This window comes from Lepisma saccharinum, chromosome 16 (genome assembly GCF_977018435.1).
Source record: "Lepisma saccharinum chromosome 16, izLepSacc3.1, whole genome shotgun sequence".
Classification (NCBI taxonomy): Eukaryota; Metazoa; Arthropoda; class Insecta; order Zygentoma; family Lepismatidae; genus Lepisma; species Lepisma saccharinum.
In genome coordinates this window covers 25257633-25281894 of record NC_139244.1, presented here as the reverse complement: position 1 = coordinate 25281894, position 24262 = coordinate 25257633, and the positions used below count along the sequence as shown (strand labels likewise).

Here is a 24262-nt window from a genome sequence, read left to right as displayed (position 1 = left end):
TTAGCGCCCATATTCGTGTCATTCTGCCTAAAATAGCCTATTTTAGTGTAGTCTAATACTAATAATTTTACAATTTCATGAACACCCTTTTGCTACATGTTCGGATCGCGTTAGAAGGAAATGTCTATGAAAGTATTGATTTACCTGCCAAAATAGGTTCCAGTAGAGGTGTTCTCTCCCAGTAGTGTGGATGTTGAGTGTAATTAATAGGGCTCAGAAGTTGAGGGCCAAAAAAAAGTCCAAAAATGGCCCATGGAATGACCTTCAAATTATTACAGTAAACCCTCGTTAACACGAATCCCAAGGGACCTCAAATTCAAGAGTTCGTGTTAAAAAAATTCGTGCTAACCGGGTACATAAATTTTATTGTTGCAATACAGTTCTTTCTACACATTAACCATTTACAATACGTATTATGTATGTCGTCATAGAAAACACTAGTACAGTACTACAGTAATTAACTTTTAAAAAAAGTCACTTTCTGGTGAAAAATTCCTTTATATTGCGCTTTCGCAAGATACGATAATGTTGAGTTGGTGTTTTAAGTTCACTTTGTGCACAGTAAGGTTAATCGGGAATGGACCTACAATTTAAAGTGTTTTATATATATGTAACTAATATATATATATATATATATATATATATATATATATATATATATATATATATATATATATATATAAACTTTTATATACAGGGTGACTGGTAATTAGATGTATTCCCTGAAAGGGGTTAAAGTAGAGACAATTTGCAATAAATTTGACCATATGATACCCCGTCCGAAAATTAGTAGTTTTCGAGATAATCGAGTTTCTATTGTTTTTTTTCTAAAAATGACAATTTTCCACATAAAAAGATGAATTGAGAAAAAACTGATAATTGTAGGGAACTTATTTAAGCGTTTTCTGATAGCTAACAAACAAGTGGTTCGTTTAGAAAAAAGTTTTTTCCAAATAACAATCACATGTAAGTACCGGGTGGGTCTAAACTTACAAGTGATGATAAAAAATGCACTCTTAGTTTACTTGGCAACGTATTAATAACAAAAATGGTATGACACGAACCGTACAAATTACTTAAATTACTTCCTTGAGTCATCAGCTATCCAACAAGGTACAAATGTTGCTAACATTTACATTTGTGTACAAGAAATAATACTTCATTCATCTTCATGTGTATGGAATCAATGAAGAATACAATTAAAGAACATTACACGTCTTGCTCAAAGTGGGCACCTCCGTTACGAATGCAGGCACGTAAGTTTTTACGGGTCATTTGGTCTCTTAACTCGTGATGTGATGGTGGCCTTGACGTGTTGACCAGCTGTTAAGATCCTCTCCCTGAGCTCTTCTTGCGAGTTTACCTGTGTCTTGTCATGTGGCTCCAAATGTAAAAGTCGCAAGGCGTCAAATCGGGCGATCGAGCCAGCCAGGGAATCGGTCCGCCTCGGCCAATCCATTTCTTTGGGTACTTTTCATCCAGCCACTGTCGCACGCCCAGGCAGAAGTATGGATGGGCGTAATCAACAATCATTTCATCGAGCCATTTTTCCTGCCCCAAATCTTAAATGGCATCACTTATGAAAATTTTTTGCGGAACGGGATGGCAATGTTGTTGGAGGATGTGCCTCTAGCTACAAGACGTGACATGATTTATCAGCATGATGACTGCCCAGCTCGATCCCCCGATCGATTTGACGCCTTGCGACTTTTACATTTGGAGCCACATGACAAGACACAGGTAAACTCGCAAGAAGAGCTCAGGGAGAGGATCTTAACAGCTGGTCAACACGTCAAGGCCACCATCACATCACGAGTTAAGAGACCAAATGACCTGTAAAAACTTACGTGCCTGCATTCGTAACGGAGGTGCCCACTTTGAGCAAGACGTGTAATGTTTTTTAATTGTATTCTTCATTGATTCCATTCACATGAAGATGAATGAAGTATTATTTCTTGTACACAAATGTAAATGTTAGCAACATTTGTACCTTGTTGGATAGCTGATGACTCAAGGAAGTAATTTAAGTAATTTGTACGGTTCGTGTCATACCATTTTTGTTATTAATACGTTGCCAAGTAAACTAAGAGTGCATTTTTTTATCATCACTTGTAAGTTTAGACCTACCCGGTACTTACATGTGATTGTTATTTGGAAAAAAAATTTTTCTAAACGAACCACTTGTTTGTTAGCTATCAAAAAACGCTTAAATAAGTTCCCTACAATTATCAGTTTTTTCTCAATTCATCTTTTTATGTGGAAAATTGTCATTTTTAGAAAAAACAATAGAAACTCGATTATCTCGAAAACTACTAATTTTCGGACGGGGTATCATATGGTCAAATTTATTGCAAATTGTCTCTACTTTAACCCCTTTCAGGGAATACATCTAATTACCAGTCACCCTGTATATATTATTGTGACTAATTTTACTTTAAAACCATAGATTAAAGTGATAATAGTGTCCATCAAGGAAAGCTCTAAGTAGGCTTCACACAGGGTATTTTAATCTATTGTCAAACATTTCAGATTTTTCAGTTATTATGCATTTCCATTGACCGTATTTTCGATTCATAGCGAATTTGCTAAAAGGACCATGTCATGAAATTTAAATTTTAAAGTTATGCTAGCAAATGCATTTAAAATTCATGAAACAACAGGAGATGGGAAAAATAAACATCAAAAATGAAGAAAAATTAAACAAAACAGCAAGAAAGAATGCAAGACGGAAACAATGTTTTCTGGCTCTAACTGAAGGGAAACGGACTGACATCAGGTTACATTGTTTTTGAGGCTCAGAATAAAATATGATCTTTCATCATCTTCCGAGCCATAGTCACTTTTAGTGTATATTAGTAGTTTTTAGAGCCTATTTAGTAGATATGGAGCCTATTTTAGGAATTTTAGCATCCATAGTGTGCTTATTAGGTATGTGTTCTTACTTGTCGCCGCTGGCTTTAACCCTTCAGGACTTTCGGCTGCGTTTGCAAGAACTGGTTTTGAAGAGACTTTTCATCCAGTTCCTTGTGCGTTGTTTTATCCCATCTACCGCCATTGAGAATATCTAAACATTAAGTGCTAGCAAACTTATTTCGGATTCATGAAGTTTTTAAGCTTAGTTGATGGAGACAGGGGATGTTGGCTGCGAGGGGCGGGCTGGGAGGAAGGGAGCAGAAACTTTCCCACCCCTAATAGAACGCGAGAGAAGCGAACTGGTTTCACTAAAAAGGATAAGAGATCCTGTGATGTGGCTTAGCAAATGCGTACCGTGAACTTTCTGAAGATGGCGCAAACATAGAGCTGAAAGCAGTGTTGCAAGGTGATAATCTTTTTTATGACTGTACTGATATTTCGGAAGTGCCAAAATTACCAGTGCCAATTGCTGCACGTAATAAAAATGTGTAAGTCAACAAGTGAGGGTAGCCGTAATAATTTCTAAGTTCTGTGGCATTTCGGAGGTCGATAAACCACCAGTACATAGGCTACGTCTTCCAATAAACAAAGCTCATGAGTATTACTTGATGATGGTGTGAAAATAATGAAAATAATCATGTTATATAACGAGTTTACTGTAAATATAACATATGGTATTTAAACTTGCCATATTTCGCTATCAACTTCGCATGTAGATTTTCAGCCTATAATAATGAGTTGCTAGTTTCTGAGAACTTTCTCATGGAAATAAACAAACAAACAAAAAAACCTTTGACTTCATTTTATTGAGGGATTACTGTAAGGTCTCAGGTTTGTACAGTAACCACATGTTTCTTCTTAAATTCAGTGATAAGAATTTCAGATAAAGTCAAAGGGAATTGTCAGAACTAAACATTAGAATCAAACCTCAATACAAAATCGCGAATCTAACTTCAGAATGCCTCTTTGAAGTTCTTTTGATTTGGCAACTTCAAAGGAATCCCTCAATATTATCTACTTACCTCAACTTAAACGTCTGAGAGTAACATCTTTAGTGATTTCATTAGATATATCGCGATAAACAGTAAATCAAATAAAAACACAAAATGAGAATTGTGAAAAATCTCAGCTGGAACATTATATATTGTTTTGTGGTATTTTAGATGTATAGTTGTATTTGTAATTTTTTAATTGTTTAGAAATTTTATTCTAATAGTGAAGATTAAGATGATGTTTTTGATGAATCAATACGTGTGTAAATATATTTTTTGTGTAATAGTGAGAGAAAACTAATATTTTTTTAAAGTGATTCATGTCCAAGTGTTTGGGTTTCAAACAAAACACTATGTCTAATATGGTAATATGGTGATATTATATAAATTACAATCATGAATACATTATATTTGCATGTACTTGATAATTCGTTAAGTGGGGTTGAAAGGAGATGCTAATCAAAGCATCTGACTACTAATAAATTGTAGAAACATGTGTAAAGAGAATTGTCGTTTTTATAATAGTTTAACATTCAAGTCATTTTACCACAAAAAATCGTAACCTTCTGAGATATTTAGAATAAGCTTGCAGATATAAATATAATATGATTTATATAATAGGTTAAACTTTCCAAACACCAATTAATGAAATATGAAAGAGAAATACACTATCTCCCCAAAGGAAAGAAATTGCACACAACCAATCGGAATAAATCGAGCAAAATCCTTGATGTGGACTATGGATGGTTTTCACTGTAAACTGAGAGAGAATCTTCTTTGAGTAGCTGGCAACATTGAAGGAGAAGGGGCCCAACTTAGAAGCGAGGAAGCAAGGAATTTCGAGAGCCCCTTTATCCGGTTTCTACTCGGGAGACTTAAAAGCGGTTTTAAGAGAGTAAGGAGACATAGAGGTGGGAGGGGCCAAGTCATTACGGTTTAAAACTTTCTCATTTGTGATGGCGCCACTTTCGTCCTTTTTCTTCTTTCCCTTCCCCCCTTCCAACTCTCTCAGCTTGTCTCTTCCTTTTCCCTTCTCCCTTTTCGGCTTTTTGCACATCTTTCTACGTTGCTTTGGTCACCAGGGCATCGAAAAGAAGGAGGGAGAGAGGAAGATTTGCATCCCAAAGTGAAGCTTAATTTATATTTACTCCACGCTCGTGTAGCAACTAGCTGGTCTTCTTGTATTGCAACTCCCTTTGCGTTGCGAATCCCTCACCAGAGGGCTCTGTGTTGCTTGCGATCCATTTGTCGTAGCTTGCCTTCACGTTCCGAACAGAAGAAATAAGAATTTCTGATGTTATGTGTTACTTGAGGTGCTGTACATGTATTGCTCAGCAAATTGACCACGACTATTTTCATTTTTTCCCTCTTGCAACCTAGGTTTTTGTATGGAATAGATTTTTACCCATGCTGGTGCAGAAGTTGTCAGCAACTTTTTGGCTTTTTGTTTCAATTCTTGAATATCTTATTGAGTAAAACTGATAGAATAAACACCATGATGAAACAATTTGGTTGGTAATACTTGCATTCCATTCCACAAAGACCCTAATTGTATGTGTGGTAATAAGGAAGACAAACATCATATTATATTTGAGTGTGATAGTATTTTGCAAAAGACTTGTGAACTGTACAGTGTTTGGATTCGTCGTTGATACATGAATTTAACCTTACAGTGGGATATACGTACATGTATATTATATGTATATTGTTATAGTATCTTAGAAAATGTGGAATTTCAAAATTACTCGATTTGGTTATTTTCTAGGGTGAGTAATGGAGTTATATATCCTAATATGAAGATCTTCATTCTACTACTGTTCGACCGCATGATGTACCCTGGTGTGGACGATTCCAAACAAAGGGGAAGCAGGTTGAAACATGAGCGACAGTTCGCTGTGGGTTTCAGGTCAGTTTTACGGCTGTTTATTATCGCGTTTTTATGTGATTTGTGATGGCTGTTACAACTCGCAACAAAAACTTTCCAATTGGAACAAAGATGATTTTCATGGAAACTGCTTCCCCCGTCTGCGTTCCGCTTTCAGCCTCCGCCCCTATTTTACTACTGAACTCGGCCAGTTTGCACATGCGCACATACGTCGATGGTCACAACTAGCGCAGACGGACTGTAGTGTCCCGCCCATTTAAGTATGTTCGGAATGAATGTCGAATGTTTACTTGAACAGGCCAAATTACTCTCTACATCTAGATTAGATACATTAACAATGGTCAAATAAATCTGGCTTGGTTACGTTCTGAATAAGTAATTGAAGTTAACTAACCCAAAAAAGAAGTCCAGCATTACCATTACAACCATTTAAATATGCTCAGAGTGAATTTCGAAATATTGTTTACGAATACCTGATGTTCATGGATTAATGTTTCATTTCGCTTTTCTACCACTTTTGAATGGGAAAAGGAAGTGATAGAAAAAGGAGGTGACAAAATAATTCTGTTTTGCAGATATGTGGACGATTGTTTTGGCATATTGAAGGGAACGAAGAGGCATGTGACAGTCAGATTTACCGTCATTATTATTATTATTATTATTCATGTCTGTAGCGGTAAAAAGATGTGTTGATTCAAAGTGTTGAGTGATTTAATTTGTAAGAATACATATTTGATTTTTGCCAAGCCGACGGGAGGAACGAGACGTTCGCATGTCTTAAGGGTGAGCACCTGAAAGGTCACGGTGTGCGTCTAAATCTTAGGAAATTCGACCGTAATGACAAACATTTAAATATCTCGGTTTCCAGCGGTCAGATTCATGTGAAACTTATACCAGCGCAGCAGCATGTGTGCAAGGACGGATGTGTGGAGTTTCGTCGCGATGAAGCAACAATTACGGACGCCAGATCAAATCGGTTGTAATTGATCAGTTTGTGGGCACCGATAGCAATTGAGCTATGGGCGACAGCGAGGCGGAGGCTTAATCCGCAGAAACTGAACTTCGAGCACGGCCCGTCCAAGTTGGGAGACAATAGAGCGAAGTGGAATGACCTCTTGGGAAGCGTCCCTTCAACGAGCGCCTAGCGTCATTTTTCAAGATCCAAATAAAACGAAGGACATGGTTTTTCGATACACAGTCTTACCGCGATCCTTGTAGAGAGAGCACCTCCGTGCTACCTCTCCGTATACAGTTTTGCCTCGATTCTTGTAACGAGAGCACCTTCGTGCTACCTCTTCGTGTACAGTGGACCTTGTTGTGTTTTGTGAACACCAGTGTGTGTGATAGGCAGTAAGTCTACACGAGTGCACCTACCTCAACCGCTGGGGGAAGTTAAAGCGAGACCGTGTTTCCGAGATTACCTTACGCCGTTTATAATTTTTGAGAAACGAGGAACACCGGAAACTATGGCGGGATAGAGGAAGAAGAGAGATGAGGGCGTTACCGTCGATTCGCCTGATGTCAGAAGAGACTACGCCGATGATGCCTACCCGCCGCCACGGAGAGAGAGAGACGACGACGAACGCCGCCCTGTTGATACGCCGATGATGCCTACCAGCCGCCACAGAGAGAGAGAGATGTTGAACGTCGCCATGTTGATGTCACGATGCCCAGACCACGGAGATGTTCACCGATCCCGAGAGGAAGAGAAGCCGAGGAACCAGACGTATGAACGCTCTTCGCATCTTCATCGTCGCGACCAAGGAAACCTTTCGTGTGAATACTCTGTGTTTTCAATCGCCCATAAAGACGGCAGGATGCACCTTGGAAGCTAAGATATGGTAATGTATTCATCTGTGTGATTGTCAGCACGTGACGGCCCGATTGATTTAGAGAACGCCCTTGAAATCCGTCAACATTTTGAAAACGCCCACACAACTCAAAACTTCATACCAAACTCCCGTCGCGCTTGTCATTTGTAATTTATTCGTCTCAGGTCAATTTTTCTTATTCCTTGTGATATTTTTAATGAACTTAAATTCATTGTTGTTTGTGCTCCTTTGTATTTGTTTAAAGTGCGTACTATTAGAGTAAAGCTAGCTACGTCTGGTCGCATATGTGATTATTTGTTAAAGTATTTGACTGGTAATATGAATTGCTCGTCGCGGCTAAGTGTTTAAGTCCCGCCTGCTAGAGAGTATATGTTTGCGTCACTCAACGGAGGTTATTGTTATGTTTGGAACCACGTGAGGTCTTGTAAAAAGGAAAACGTCCGCCCACGTGAATGTAATTTCCGTTGAGACGCCTTTGTTTATGCTGGTCAAATAATGTATTGTCACCGCGCCGACCTAGTTTCTTTTTAAAAAGGTGAACTTAAGTAAGGGCTGACTAGGATTTGAGTAGCACTGGAGCAAAATCACAAATGACCTGATTAGACAAAAATTCAAGGTAAATTTAAATATGAATGCGATAATTAGGGCTTGTCGTCATATAAACCTGTACATGCTATGTATCATTTTTGTGTTGATGACCCCGTAGAGAGAATCTGTGAGAGAATGTGTGTGGAATGCAAGAGTGGGGACCTGTAATAATTCCATTGTTTGTTGGTTATGAATAGAATATACTTTTAATTTTTCATGTTAATTTTCGGCTATATCATTTCGTACGCATGTCGCTACCCGTGATTTTCAGGTATGCAGCTAGCCGATTCCCGGCTACAGGTATAGAGGTGGTAATTTGAAAGTATATATGTGTTTTTTTTATTCGATACGGCTAATTACTATGCACTGTTGGTCACCGGTTCCTACACACGAACTTAACCTGGACCGTAACGCTATTTCGCTTGTCCGAGGGAGATTTTGCCGCCTCTATCTAGGTAGTGGTAGCATTTGTTTTCCCGGGCAAGGGAGGGCGTTTCAGGCAGCTCGACATTTTTGCCAAAGAAATACAAGATGAAGAAAGAGGGGTATTATTGGAACTTGAAATAGAAGAAGAAGACAAGTTACGCTACCGAGATATATTGATGAAAAGGAAGAGAGGACAAGAAATTGAAACCGCTTGGCATCAGAAGAAGTGTGCAGCAGGGGTATTCTGCTACAAAAGAAGTGATGTAAGTGAGGTGACAAAAATAAATTTTATAAAGAATATGGAGGACAGAATAAAGAAAATATGCACGAAAGAATGTGAAAAAAAGGCAAAATAAATAGCCTGGACACAGCTGGAAAAGAATGGCTATGAGAAGCAGGATAGACTGGACATAAACAGGAGAAGGAAGAAAAGGGCTAAGGGAAGAATTGGAAGAGAAAGAAAAGAGGAAGAGAAAGAAAAAGAGAGAAGGTTTGGAATAAAGAGTATGGGGAAGACCACAGAAAATATATGCAAAGTGCTTAGGAAAGCGGGCATTAAGGGAAAAGGGAGGGAAAAGCATCTTAGGAATAGCGAAGAATGCAAACAAGAAAAAGGAAAACAGAAAAGAGGAAGAGGAAGGGATTATCTACGAAGTGAAATGTAAAGAATGTCAGAGTGTGTACATAGGAGAAACGAAAAAGAGGCTGAAAGACAGGTTGAAACAACATAGGGATGATGTACGACTTAAGGGAGAGAGAAATGCGATATTTAAACACACTAGAGAAACAGGACATGACATAGAGTGGGATGAGGCTAAGCAGATAGGAAGGGAGAAGAGAATGCTAGTGAGAAAATGGAAGGAGGCCAAGGAAATAGAGGAGAAAGGTGAAGAAGACACAATGAACTGGAATGGGGGGCTGAAGTTAAACAAAGAATGGAAGAAGGTGTTAGAAAGAGTGGAAAGGACAAGAGAGAAAGAGGAGAGGAGAAGTAAGAAAAACGAAGGAAAAAGAGCGTGAGATGTCCAACCACATTCTATATGGAAGTAAATATGTTTAGCCTTTTAGGTGAAAGTACAGTTGAAAAGGGAAAGCCACCTGCTAGAAAGTTCCAGAACAACTTTCTAATAGTCTGGAGGGAGTAATGTTTGTGTGTATATATAATGCCCTGTTTTTGTATCTTGTTACATTTGTACTTGATACAGAGTCTGAAGAAGACCTTGCTAGAAGGTTGAAACGTTACGTTTAGTTTATGTTTTCAATAAAATAAATTACTGCCTTGGTCAGCATATTTAGTTTTTCATAATCATGGAAACAAGGCTTAATGGTGTTAAAACACTTTTGGTTAATCGTGAAGACAGGTACCGAAAATGATAGAATGAAACTGATGAAAGGATAATCACAAACGCACATGGACAGGACATAACAGAAGCCCCAAAAGGATTATCCTGGTTGTGCGTTCAAACGCCAGATGGAAGAATGAAGTCCAGGGAGAGTGTTGAAGGAAAATCACCCCTTGCACACCGATATCTGATGTAAGGATGATATATGTGAGAGAACAGACACGGAGGTGTCCATCTTTGGAGGAGCATTGCATAGCATTACACTTCTAATTGTAGGTGAAGAGTAAGGAAAGATAGCTATTGTGCATTGTACCGTGTGTGATGACATGCAGGGGTTCCTTACTTAAGGCGAATCGGAAGAGATGATCAGCATCACTCTCTAGCCTCCATAGGGTTGTCCCCAAGCATAGGCATAACTTAATAGGGGCAAAGGGAACACGCTCCCCAAATTTACAGATTTATGTAAATTTATAAATTAAGGGTATTTATGTTAAATTTCTGGAAACTAAGGTTCAAGCTCCAGCCTCTTAAACTTAATGAGAATCGATTAGGAGCTGGGTGAAACCCAGAGCCAAGTTTTGCCGCAACGATTCCTACCTGAGATCATTCACCTCGGGAATCGAGTCCGGGTCTCCAACATGGCAGTCCGACTGTACCGTCGTGTTTATTAAACTGTAGGCCCAGTAACTGTATTAGCATATCTGAGCATAAAGTACACTTTGAAAAGAACAATTGTTCTTACTTAAATAGATTCTATCCTCGCGCTGAGCATCTAAACGATTGTTGCCTCCATCTGCTTCATATCCCCCCCACCACTACTTAATGTGAAAAAACAGCAAGCAATATGCACCATATAACGAGCAGATTACGATTTAGCACGTGCACCCCTTCCCCTCCTCACCCATGAAATCTTTCCTTTTATTACGGCACGGATAAAATTCGTGCCACACTTCTCTCCCACGTAATTCATGCACCGTACAACAGAGGTCGCAGTCGGTAACTCCGTCCTATCTCCCAAAACCCCCCTCTCCTTTCCCGAGACCCCAGCAACCAAATTACCTAAGTCGTTATCTCAATTAATCTTTCTAAATGATCATTGGCATGGAACGATGTAGCGTTCCTCATTCCCTCTAATCTGCCTCTAAAGCTCTCATCCTCCCCCCTTTTCCTTCTCTTCCAAATACAATTCAATATCCTAAGCCGAGTTTGCCAACTTGGTGCGAAATTCTTACACCAGAAACCTCTTTCCGAGAACCAAAGTCCGACGCTGACTTAGAGAGTCACTACAAACCAATAGGTGCAAGAGCTGCATTCTGGAGAGAACTTACAAAGCCCTTGTTCAATGGAAAACCACAAAATAGAATATGCAACATATGTATGGATGGTGATACGTTCACGACTTAAGGGGCAGGAGTTAAAAATCCTGGGATTTCAACTCGCTGCCATCTCTGCTGGCATGATAATATTTTCATAGAGTACTATAAATTTTAATGTTTTCCAACAGAAAAAATAAATGCCAGTGCAACCGTGAATCTGTATCGTATCACGCCGCAGGCGTGAGTCGAGCCTAGGACCCGGGCATCATAAATAAATAAGCTAATCATGTTATAAAAAGGGTCCCGCTGAAGTATTGAGAAAAGAGCTTCTTAAAAGCTAATCACGCCAGCGACCTTCAGCGGAGGTGGAAAAACTCCGCTGACATTGCATTAGGCCAGCTCAATATGAAAATCAGGAAATCAGCGTTTTTCCTCAGAATCGCCGTTGCCGAAGGACGCGATCGAGTCAACTGTCCTAACGGCCGATAGTTCGAATTTCATTTAAATAGGTCGCGAGAGAAAATATCTTTCTTAGTTGTTTCCCGTTTACGAGGGGGTGCTGGTAATTTCTTAGCCTTACCCCCTTCATGTTGTCGTATTTTCATGAATTTGGTCTTAAATTGCAGCTTAATGTCTGTATATTGTTGGTAGAGAAAAGTATATTTATACGTGTAATGGTTTTTCTTTATTTCAGATGTGACTGAAAGATGGCAGCACCTGAAGCAACATTTACAGTGAAAGACCATAGAGTGGTGATAAAGTTTTTATTCCTGCAGAGAAAGTCCGGCAAGGAGATACATGACACGTTGGTACAGACTTTGGGGGACCATGCCCCTGCATATGCCACTGTTAAGAACTGGGTAGCTAAATTTAAAACCGGCCATTTCAGCACAGATGATGAGCCACACACAGGAAGGCCAGCATGTGTGGTTGTTCCGGAAGTAATCGATGCTGTGCATGATCTAATTCTTCAAGATCGGCGAATTTCCACTAAAATCATTGCCGAGTCTCTAAACATCTCCCGTGAAAGAGTTGGTGTTATTATCCACGACCATCTAAGTATGAGTAAGGGTTCAGCAAAGTGGATCCCGAAACTTTTGAACGCTGATCAGCGCCGTGACAGGGTGAGGACATCCAAAGTGATTCTTGATTATTTTCAAAAGGATGCGTCCACATTTTTGTTTCGATTGGTGACTGTGGATGAGACCTGGATCTACCTCTATGATCCTGAAACAAAAGAACAGTCAAAGGCATGGACCCACTCTGAGTCACCACGCCCAAAGAAGGCCCGTGTGCAAAAGACGGCAGCCAAGGTGATGGCCATTGTTTTTTGGGACAAAGACGGTGTACTGCTAATTGAATTTTTGGAAAAGGGTGCAACTATTACAGGGTCATATTATTCATCACTTCTTGATAATTTGAAGCAGACAATTAAGTCCAAACGACGCGCAAAATTGACAAATGGAATTCTGTATTTGCACGACAATGCCTCTCCACACACTGCAGGCATTACCCAGCAAAAATTAAAGGATTTGAAGTTCACAGTTTTGGAACACCCTGCTTATTCACCAGATCTGGCCCCTTCTGACTACTTCCTTTTTCCAAATCTCAAGAAATTTCTGAAGGGGGTCAGATTTGGGTCACTTTCTGAGGCACAGGATGCTGTACGTACGTGGTTTGCGGACCAACCAAAATATTTTTTTGTGGGGGGGGGGGTTACAACAACTGGAGAAAAGACTTAGGAAGTGTGTTCACATCAGAGGGGATTATGTTGAATAAAAAAAAATGATTCCCATCTCTGTCTCATTTGTTTCTTGCAAAGGCTAAGAAATTACCAGCACCCCTCGTATTATCCAAGTCAGTTATCGCGAAAGAACTCAGTCTTAGTTGCTTTCAGTTAACGTCGATTCTGTTATCGCGAGATAACTCCTTAGTTATCGTTAGTTAAGAAGGAGGAACGAACGATCGGAAAGTTGAAGTTTATTATTTACAACATCGGTATACGCGAGTCTAGAGTGTACGAGCCCCGAGAAGCACTCCCTCGTCCGTGTTATTACAGAGTAAGACCGCATCGATCCAAGGACCAGCGGAGAAGAGATTTCAGCAGAGCTACAGGTAAACGAACATTCCTTATGTCTTTCCACACCCTGCCTGTTCAGTCAAAGGTAGTGCTTTTAAATAGATGTCCGTGTGTTGTTATTTCACGGGGATAGCCCCCTTGCTGTTTGAGGTTGACGTAGCTCCTCAGAGCTACCCCCTTTCTCTTACCACATTCCTCTCGCTTAGCAAGCGAGTGGCCAAAGGCTGTCATAAGCCTATCAACGATCCCCCTAAAGCTAAACCCTCTTAGACTTTACACGGTATGTTGTTGGCCTTCATGTCCTCTACACACTATGAAATTTGTCAGTGTTGTAAGGCGACACCCTGTATAATGTACCAAATATCAATGGAATATAAGATGAACGCCTCTTCCTTGGCCCCTACCGCGGCTTCCAACTGTGTGGGTTATTGCATATATAGCTGATGAGATTAGGAAGTTATATTCAGATTTAATTTCCAAAATGTAATGGCTTTATTACCCATCAATGAATTTGATATACAGTGGGATGCATAATTATTCCTAGGAAAATTGCCCATCACGGCAACAGCTGCGTTGGCGTTCAATTATATCGTTCCATTGTGTAAGAGAAAAATAAATTAAATAAATATGATGATGGGTCATATGCCTGTATCCATCCCGCTTGGAACAGACATCCATTTTGACTCCACGTCAAATATTCAGAACAATTTGCACACTGTGGTATATTTAAGATATCTCTGCTCACACTTTGACATACTTTTCAGTTTCCCACACTGCGATTATTCTTTTTTAAATTTTATACGTTGCTTTGCCATGTTGAGAAAACAGAGAGAAAGAATTTTCGGATCATGTGTGAAGACTATACTCAAAGGATTCGAATTCCGAATAGAAAACGATTGCAGCGCCACACCGGAGGAGTGTAGGAAACACTCAACATTGAACGTGTTGGGACGCTCTCTGCTTTTGGGGCTCCCTGGAGGAACATCAGCGCCATCTGAATTCCATACGAAGCACGTCCTCCACCATTGAGATACAGCAGGGTCTGGATAGCTGGTCGAGGATTTATCCGAACGTTGTGTTTACATGTGTGCGTATGTGCAAGGGCCTGTTACAAATGGAACTATTTTATTGCCAAGGACTGAGGAAGTTTCGTTGTCCTAGTGTAATAAAGTTCCAGCCGTTAAAACAAGCTAGAGGATTAGTATGGAGTTTCGTGATAGAGATATATTGCATCGTCGTTTTGGCGCTAGTGTCGCTGCCAATATGGCCGCTGGATACGGGATACAACAGTTCAATGGGCACAATGTTTCTTTACATTTGTTAGTACAGCAAGATGATACCTTCAGACTGGAAGAAAGTTTTAATATGAGGAACGTTTTCACATATTGTGAACGCAATGTAAGCACAAGGATGTGTAAAGAGATTGAAAGTATGAATCAAGAAAACCTTTTATAGAGGTTTTATGGACAAACTAATGGAACATGCATTCAGAATAAACGCGTATACACTAGAATTGTAAAGTAGAGATGATATTGTTGCCTTGTGTTGCGCGTATAATTGATTATATTGGACATGAGTTGCATTTTAAATAGTTTTACTTATACAATACTGTAGCAGTAGAAAAATTAAACATATGGTTTAGTATGCTATTTATTTAACATAAATCTGTGTTAGCAAAATGCAAATTTTCGTATGCAAAAGATTGCTTGTGGAAATGGAACCAATATGGTACAAGATTTGGCACAAGCTCCTTTCTTTCCGTGAAGAAGTCCTCGGTCTTGTGTGAGGAAATTTTCAAGCTTTTGCATCCCACGATCTGCTGCATTTAATTGAAAATTGTTTACGAAGCTTTCTGGGTTACTGAGATTTCGTTTTCTAAATTTCTGTTACTATTTTTTTTTACAATGTACATTACCAATTTGCCCTCTGTTCATATCCTATCTAGTATCTACTCTAACTTCGAAGAGAAATGGGAATGAAAAGGGATTCATTATGCAAAACAAATAACAAATACAGGCAAGTTTTCCTCGTACAACGTCAGAATTCTCAGCGGGTTTCCTTCTTTCCTCGTTTCCCTTACACTTTTCTGAACTGACTGGTTCTAATTGCTGTCTTTGAGAGCTTTAGGCAGAAGATTGCTTCGTTATGAAATATGTTCCTTGTTTGTATAGCGACAGTCTTCTTTCCTTTAATTTAATCTGCACTTGCAAGTTGCGTAAAGAACTCTAACGTTGTGGAGGGAGATCGTATCTCTTGTACATCAAACTCATTAGATTTGCTTCACTGCGAGACAACATTCAAAGCGAAATACAACTTGCTAAAACCAGTGTTGCCACAACTAGAAAACCGAATTTCTTTTTCATTCTAATTCTCCCCTCTAACTTCGAAAACTTGAAATTGCGAACACGAAATTTTATCAACTATTATTATTTTTACTATTCTCAGTAGAATTATTACAATTTTTATTTACGCAGGAAATATTAATCCACGGAAATAATATTGATTGAATGTATCAAAATAAGAAGAGAATAAGAAATAATAAAGATCATTGTTGGTAAATTGTACTCTTTGGGAAAAACACACTAAATGTTCATAAACATTAGGTTTATATTTTTACTAGCTGTGTTATTGTAATGATTTTAAAAGTTAGGCGGGAATTGGAAGATATTAATTGTTCTCAAGAAAAATTTTAATATTACTCTTGGTTAATTTTTAAGGGGGGAGTATAAATTACACATCGAAAGGAGAAAAATGTACTTCACACTCTAATGAAGTTCAATTTAATATATGATCGAGATATCTTCTAATTTTCCCCATGTAATTTGGTACTTTCCATTCTCATCTAAAATGCAACCCAAATTACCCTCCGTGAAGGAAAATTCCCTTAATTTTGCAACACTGGCTCAATGGTAGCTCTTCTCAAATGCCCGAAGGAATTAAGATTATCTTGATATTAAAATATAGGAAAATGCATTAAAATTCAGACACGAACAGACTGCTGATTTTCATAAAGGCAGACCGAGTAATTAATGAGGAAATTTTGTAACGTCGTCTCTTTTTCAAGTTTTTTTCCCTCTGAAAAACTTCCCCTTTAAATAAATGGTGTCTTGTTTATAGAAGACGATATTGCGAGGAGTGGGTATAAACAACGATGGTATTGCAGTTCTCTTTGAAAAGTTTTGTAATTAGTAGAAATGTAGCTACTACTTACTCTATCGTACTACTATTGCGAGAGAGACGTTGAAGTAGAAAGCAGTCTCGCAAATTTCCGCTTGTTATGTTCGGAGTTGTATGTAGACGAGGCGAGATTCGGCAGAGAGATGAACAACTACTCCGTGTATAAAATGGCCGACCACGGAAATACGCCATCTTTCTCTTTTGAGCATAATGCATTGAGGGGCGTCTCAAGATAAAATTTTGGCGCCCCTACTTTCCACTGTACTCCTCCCCATACCATCTTTCTACTCTCTACCTTCCTCCAATAAAAAAAAAACATGACCATGTTATGTAGCCTATTTGCGGTTTTAATGGCGAAATCTCATTCATTCTTAAAATACTTTAAATGTTACTGTTAAAGAACACGTTTATTGTATGTATGCGTTTATTACCTACATAATGACATCAAAGTAGATTAAATTACTACACGATTTTGCAATATACTTATTATGTTATGCAGCAGTAACTTCAATTAATTATTGTCAATTTCTACGTCATTTACAGGCCAAAATCAAAGTAGTTTGCACTTATTTTGCACGAGAGCTGTAAGACTTACACAGTTAATATGTTTTTATTTCTCGGTTGTGTTAAGGGAAGTAGCGTACACCCTTTTAACCGAGCATTTATACAGGAAAGATGGCAAGATATGTTATTGTCTCCCCCCCCCCACACACACACACTATACTGTCATACTTCCCTCTGACAAAAATCCAGAGAACTCATTTGTGTTCATAACAATTCTATTCAGTCTGTTAGCAATGAATTGAGGGCATTATGATGCAAGACAAGTGACAATGACATTCAGTTTTTGCTTTTTTTCGAACTACTATAGGTTAAGGTGACCAGACGTCTCGTATAACCGGGACAGTCCCTTTTTTTGAAGTCTCTGTCCCGATTTTTTACAACGGAAAACGGGACGCCAAAATGTCCCTTTTTTGTGACAATGACTTATCAGCAGAGAATTACTGCAAGAATACACCTTCTCTACTATTACTATGAACTATGGCATAGTAGAATTCAGTTATTCACATCCGACTACAGCGTGATTTATATCAGAGGTCTGCACCGCTACTATTATATGGCACAATGTGCCATATTCCAATTTCTTTTTTTTAAAAAAACGAGTGTTTTCGTACATCGTTTGTGGACAAGTAACGAACGCTCTTTCAGTACAAATTTTGAAAGCTACGTGTGTAAGCTATGACAAAATGTTATTTGGATAGAATGATGTACTGAAGAAGATACATTCATCGGCAAAATATACTTATAAATGAATGACTTCTAATTCTCAAGGACTTCTTGGTTTAGAGAGCAGTGCATATCACCATAATATCATGTAAGTTATTTACACAGCATTTGTTTATTTAATTAGATATCAAACATAAGTATTTGTGACGTAACAGTTTTTATATTAAAATGTGTAGCTACTTGTACTTGTTTTAAAAATTTAGTCGAAGATATTTCGGAGGGGTTCGGTCACCCAAACTTCCCTCTCAGCACGTTCTTGTCTTCGAATCTCATGTTGAGATCTGCGAAACGCACAGACATCACACAAACATGACTCCTGGAGCTGAACGACTCAGTTTTGAAGTGCAGCAAATGCATTTTTCCGATACCACACTATTCGATGGCTTAGCGCGTGTGCACATGGGATACATTGAGCAATTTTCCACACGTACACATACGTGCCTAATGGTTACGCCGATCGCTCGGCGCGAAGCGATAAAACAAATGAATGTTCAAGCGGGAACAATTCTTTCTCTCTCCCGCCCGTTCACGGATCTGCTTGTGATAGGATTTGGTCCGCATGGGTGGCAAACATCGCCGTCTGTTTGATGGAGATTGCAAGCCCCAAGCCCGTATTTACAGCTAATCTCGCTTCACTTTGGCGCACACGTTGTACATAATGAACGTTGCCAACTCTCATTTCCTGCTGATCGAATCGGATTTCTCGTCAACTTTCAGAGGGGCTCCCTCCCCTCCGTTTTTACTGCAAGCCTAACGAGGAAATTTCCATGCAGTGTCTTTGACTAACTGTATTTAACTTCCATCATTACTTTCTTAACGTTTCAAAATTTTAACTGCATTGATAAGCTTCAGGTTAGTACAGTAGCGTACTCAAAATTTTATTGGTGGGTGGGACTGAACTTGGGAGTCTAATGTACCTACAGGAAACAGTAAAATGTTAAATGCAAAGATAGGTTAGTCTATCCCCTGTACAGTTGTGGCAAAACGTTCTTCCCCATAAGGTTTCAGTCGCAGTAAGTAATGCAGAAAGGTAGGCGTCACGCTTTGAATCTTTCGATGATCGGGTGATTTTGCCTGGCAGGAAGGGTGGGAAATTTACTAGATTACTTATCAGGCGAAGTGTTGTGCTTCAGAACATTGCCCGTTTTAGAATCAGGTCGCAGAACAGTTTTTTTTTATTGTTGTTTTAAGTTCACTTCTGCACGGAAAGGCTATACTTTAAAGTGGGACCCGAACCACTGTGTCATGTGCCTTCGCCGGGTATCGAGTACGTGACCACTTGATTATAAGGCGACGATGTTACCACTACGGCATCAGGGAGGTCTCCGCAGAACGAGATCTGCATCCAATATACATAGATGCAAAAACGATTGGCTGTAAACACGTTGCAAAGGCTGCCGAACATTCCGATATAATCGGGACACGTACTTTCATTTTAATCTATATATTGATTTTTATCCAACCGCAGTAGGGACTTGAATATTTTCCGATTTTTTCTTAGCACAGGCGTTATTTTTCGTTAGGGTAAGAACTTGCTACCTCCATTTGGTGCAAGGTACATAAATCTTAATTTTAAATCTCAGCTAGAATATCTACAGGGTAGGGTTCTTTGTAGACAACGAAACCAGACAGGATGCCTTCCAATGGAAACGTTTAAACGTATATATTATTCGAACACAGGATACATGGAATCAGAATATTTACATGATAAGCTACATTCTTCTGTATTTTTCATTCACAGTCCATTTTCATCTCAATATGTTTTTACTGTTTATTTTCTCTGTTTGAATATTCTTCTATATGGGCTTCCTACTCAATGTACAGTCTGGGCCTGGACTTCCTTCTTAATGGCCGATCTGGATCTGGACTTCCTTCTTACAAGGGAGGTTATCTAAGTGTCCCCCACCGATTTCCATGAAACTTGGCAGGTGTATAGAGGGGCCCAAAGGAAGAAAAACGTGCTTTTTTGTTTCGGCTAAAAACGGTTTTAGGGGCAAAAACCCCTCAAATGTCAAGTTGCAGACAAATTGCAGTGGGGATCTGACCCCTGTGTCCCCCTCCGATTTCCATGAAACTTGGCAGGTGTATAGAGGCGCCCAAAGAAAGAAATACTTGTTTTTTTTTTGTATTTGGCTAAAAAACAGTTTTAGGGGCAAAAGTTCCCATCAAATGTCACGATGAGAACAAATTGAAGTGGGGATCTGACCCCTGTGTCCCCTCCGATTTTTATGAAACTTGGCAGGTGTATAGAGGGGCCCAAAGGAAGAAATACGTGTTTTTTTGTATTTGGCTAAAAAACAGTTTTAGGGGCAAAAGCTCCCCTCAAATGTCACGATGAGAACAAATTGAAGTGGGGATCTGACCGCTGTGTCCCCTTCCGATTTCCATGAAACGTGGCAGGTGTTTAGAGGGGCCCAAAGGAAGAAATACATGTTTTTTGTTTCAGCTAAAAAAAACTGGCAGATACACAAGTGGAGCATTTGAGATATGAAGTGCATCTCACTGGCAAACACAGCTATCACCGACGAGACGAAGAAAGGCAAATATGCCACGCGAGAGCATACAATGTGACAAAATGCGTTACATAACACACGATACATGCTTGACACAAATCATGTGCAACGCACCCACCACGACGTATCACCTATGGGCAGTCTGTCATAAGATACCTCACAAGCAGAGGAGATAATAAAAGTTCGACGACCAATAGAGGAAAGGACAATTCTTCCGGGAACGAAGGAAAAAGATAAAGTAAGGACAGGAGACGGACAGTTTTTTCGACAGTACACAGTTTAGAACATTCATAGTTTAGAGACACAGTGCAAGATTCACGGTTCGACACTTGAGATTAAGACTCTTGTTTCAGCACTTTCGGATTAGCTTTGAAATTTCAACCTTAACTTTCTTTTAACTTGTTACTAAATGATCCGCAAGTAAAGACTAGTGTTTGCTTTTCAACGTCGACCATCAGCGGTCTGCGCTGCTAAATTGTTTTGACCCGGTGGATTATGGGTCGGCGATAGTGTTTTGTCTATAATGGTGCTTGTGTAGACGAGCGACAAGTTGTTGTAAGTATGTCAACAGCAGTGCATTAAATACTATGTCATAACATGTTTCAGTGTTCAGTGTCTTGATTTCTGATTTCTGATTCTTACTTGTAGTGATAATTTTGGCTCGTAAATGAAGACCAATGCATTGGGAACAAATGCGTCTCAATCCATTGGCCGAATTCTTGGACCGTTGACACGACGTACAATACCGTGTCTAATTCTAATTGTGTTGGCACATAAATTTCTCTTTGCATGAATGAACATCCATGCCTAATAATTAACGTAAGACCGGCTTCGAACCGATAAACGCCCCCTATATTCTTTAATTCCTATTATAGAACTGTACTAATTTCCTCCCATGTGGCTGCTATTAGAACGCGCCAACAATAAATATGTCCAAACTACTGTGTACTTGATGCCAAACGACTGACACGCGTATCCAAGCAGGTGCCACGGCTGAAACGCGCAACCAAAAGTGCGATGGGGCGTCGACTGGAACGCGCCGCCACTGGGTTAAACAAAATTTCCACTATGGGAATGGTAAATCAATCAGACAGATGCAAGATCTGTTCAAAGAGACACATTTGTAGTAGTGCTTTGACTTCTTTAGTTTTCTGATCCATTTACATATGATCACTAGTTTGGTTTATCAAGCATATACATTAATTTATTTCTTTTATATTTAGTCTTTGTCTTATTCTATTGTTTTTCATCTTTACAATTTGCTTTGGTCTTATTTAAAAAGTTATTCACATATACAGGGTGTCCGGCTTAGACCTTTAACATTACAAAACAGTATAACTTTAGTTACATTCAACTTCAAATGAAACATTGTTTGTATGGGACTGGCAACTGTGGCTATTTGCGAGAATCACCAGTACTTCGAGTTGACGTGACGCGCATGCGCGTGTAACGCATAAATTCCAAGATGGCGGAGTGGACGGTTCAGCAGAAAGTGTTCTGCGTTCTTTCACTGGCAGCAAACAAATCTGCGAAGCTTGTTCAACGTGCTCTTCGGCGTGAATTCAATCTTCAACGTCACGACAATGTTCTTCCTATTTGAGTATTGCTAAGTGGGATAAACAACTAAGAGAAACTGGAAGTGTTGTGTCGGTGCGCGGGAAGTACGCAAAGCGGAAGGTATCAGAGGAAAACATTGAAGTGATTTGCACTGCATTCACAAGAAGTCCAAGAAAATCAATAAGACGTGCAAGTTTAGAGCTCAACGTTCTTCGGTCTACTATCCATGACGTTGTGCACAAAAGGTTACGTCTACGGGCGTACAAGATCCAGTTAGATGAACGAAATTATCCTGATGATAAACCTAAAAGACAGAGGTCTTCGGGCAAAATGTTAACCAAAATTGACAACAACAATGCTTTTCTGGACAAGGTGTGCTTTTCTGATAAAGCTGCATTCCACACGTGTGGCAAAGTTAACAAGCAAAATTGCCGTATTTGGAGAAGTGACAATCCTCATGAGTTTCGTGAAATTATGAGAGACTCGCCAAAAGTTAATGTGCGGTGTGGGTTAATGGAAGAGAAGATAATAGGCCCGTTCTTCTTTGCTGAAGAAACAGTGAAGGAACAAATTACTTAGACATGCTTCAGCATTATGCTGTGCCTAAAATGCCTCCAGAAACCATTTTCCAACAAGACGGAGCCCCGGCACATTTTGCCATCATTGTATGAGAATTTCTCGATGAGCATTTTTCCAGAAGATGGATAGGAAGAGGATCTAAACCACTAGCTTGGCCTCGGCGCTCGCCGGTTCTTTCCCCCCCAGACTTTTTCTATTGGGGGTTCATCAAGGACCAAGTCTACAGTATCCACGTCGAGAACTTGGAAGATCTGCGTAACAGAATTCGTCGGGCGATTAACAATGTGACCCCTGAAATGCTAGCGAATACCTGGACGGAATTGGAATATCGGTTCGACATCTGCCGTGCCACAGGGGGGCTCATATCGAGGTTGTGTGAAGTGCTGGTGCTGGGACAAAAAAATGCATGAGTTTTTCTACCAAAATGTAAATTTTGGTAATAAAACATGGTTTCTCTGCAAAATTATGCTCTTTTGTAATGTTAAAGGTCTAAGCCGGACACCCTGTATTATGCTAATTCTTAATCTTGCACGCCTGGTGCTGCCATCTCTATTCCTCTTTGGCAAACTATTTACATTACTTGTCCTATTGGGTGCATAACAAACCACGACTGTTATATAATTCTAATTTGTAATTCGAACGTGTATGAATTTATTGAAATAAGTTCTTAGCGTTTCAAAATAATTTGGACCCATCTTTCTTTTGGTCTCATTACTTAAAATGACTCAAAAATAGGCGGAAAGTTTCCTTCCTTATTAAAAAGAAAAGTTCTCGCGGAATTTTGAAATTTATTTCAGTGGGGGAGAAGGATTGAATCAAAGTTCTACAGCTCGTTGATGTTTAACAATTGCATCTTAAACAGTGAAAGGTTAATGTATATATTGTATTTCTTTTACTTTACGTCGGGTTTCTGCGTATTTAGGTTAATACTGACTATGAATTTCAGTGATTATTAAATGAAATTGACGATGAACACATACAAAGGAACACCTATGTCAGGGCCGAAACACAACGGAACAACGTCAGGAAGAGAAGAAATATCCCCACGTTCGACATTTCCCGACATATCGAGACGAGAAACGTTCGGGATGTACTGTGAATATTTCGAATTAATTCATTAATTTTTTGGGGTACATTGGCAGTGGCACATATGACCATTTTTATACCCTTCGATGTATACGGGGAAATATCCCCTTACCTGGAATCAGCATTACCTGAGGGTAAGAAAAAATGGGTGTAAAAAGCTTTTGGGAAAGGTTAAAAGTGCAAGATTGTAAAGGGACCTGCACGAGACAAAAGCAACACATTAAAAAGGTAAAGACAGCAAAAACTTCCACAGACGCTGTCGTCGTCTCACAATATGCATAATAAATCATTGGGAAGGTTACAAATGTGTCTGAGGAAATTAAAACTACGTTACAGGTACGGCACAGCGGAAGGTTGAGCTCTTGCAGCAAATGGCGATGTGTGAGACGACTGTGTCCGATACGAAGTAGAGTTCTTATCGATGGGAGGGACGGTACGTGTAACTCCATGCACCAATGGTGGGCTTGGTAGTGCGAAGATTGGTCCCCGTTACCTTATCCCACTCATCCTGCGACGTGTCAAGAAGAGAGCACCGACACATTCTGCATGTCCCTGTCTGGCAGGTGGACAACAACATCACCGTCTGCAGTAGCAGACTTGGCAGCAGCATCATTTGCTTTGTTCCCATTGTGGCTCATCACGTGAATGGGGCCCCAGCAGAAGTAAACTTCAGCTCTGGTTGATAAGC

At 39.5% G+C, this 24262-nt stretch overlaps 1 protein-coding gene across 1 annotated transcript in view; it reads left to right on the top strand.

Annotated features, from left to right (window-relative positions):
• Positions 1-5703: 5703 nt before the first annotated feature.
• Positions 5704-24262, top strand: part of LOC146000353 (ribonuclease P protein subunit p14-like) — a 55619-nt gene continuing 37060 nt past the window's right edge. Inside the window, exon 1 of the mRNA XM_083137899.1 lies at positions 5704-5811. Within this exon, the coding sequence (XP_082994025.1) occupies positions 5732-5811 (80 nt within the window). The 5' untranslated portion in view covers positions 5704-5731. The remainder of the gene's footprint in view (positions 5812-24262) is intronic.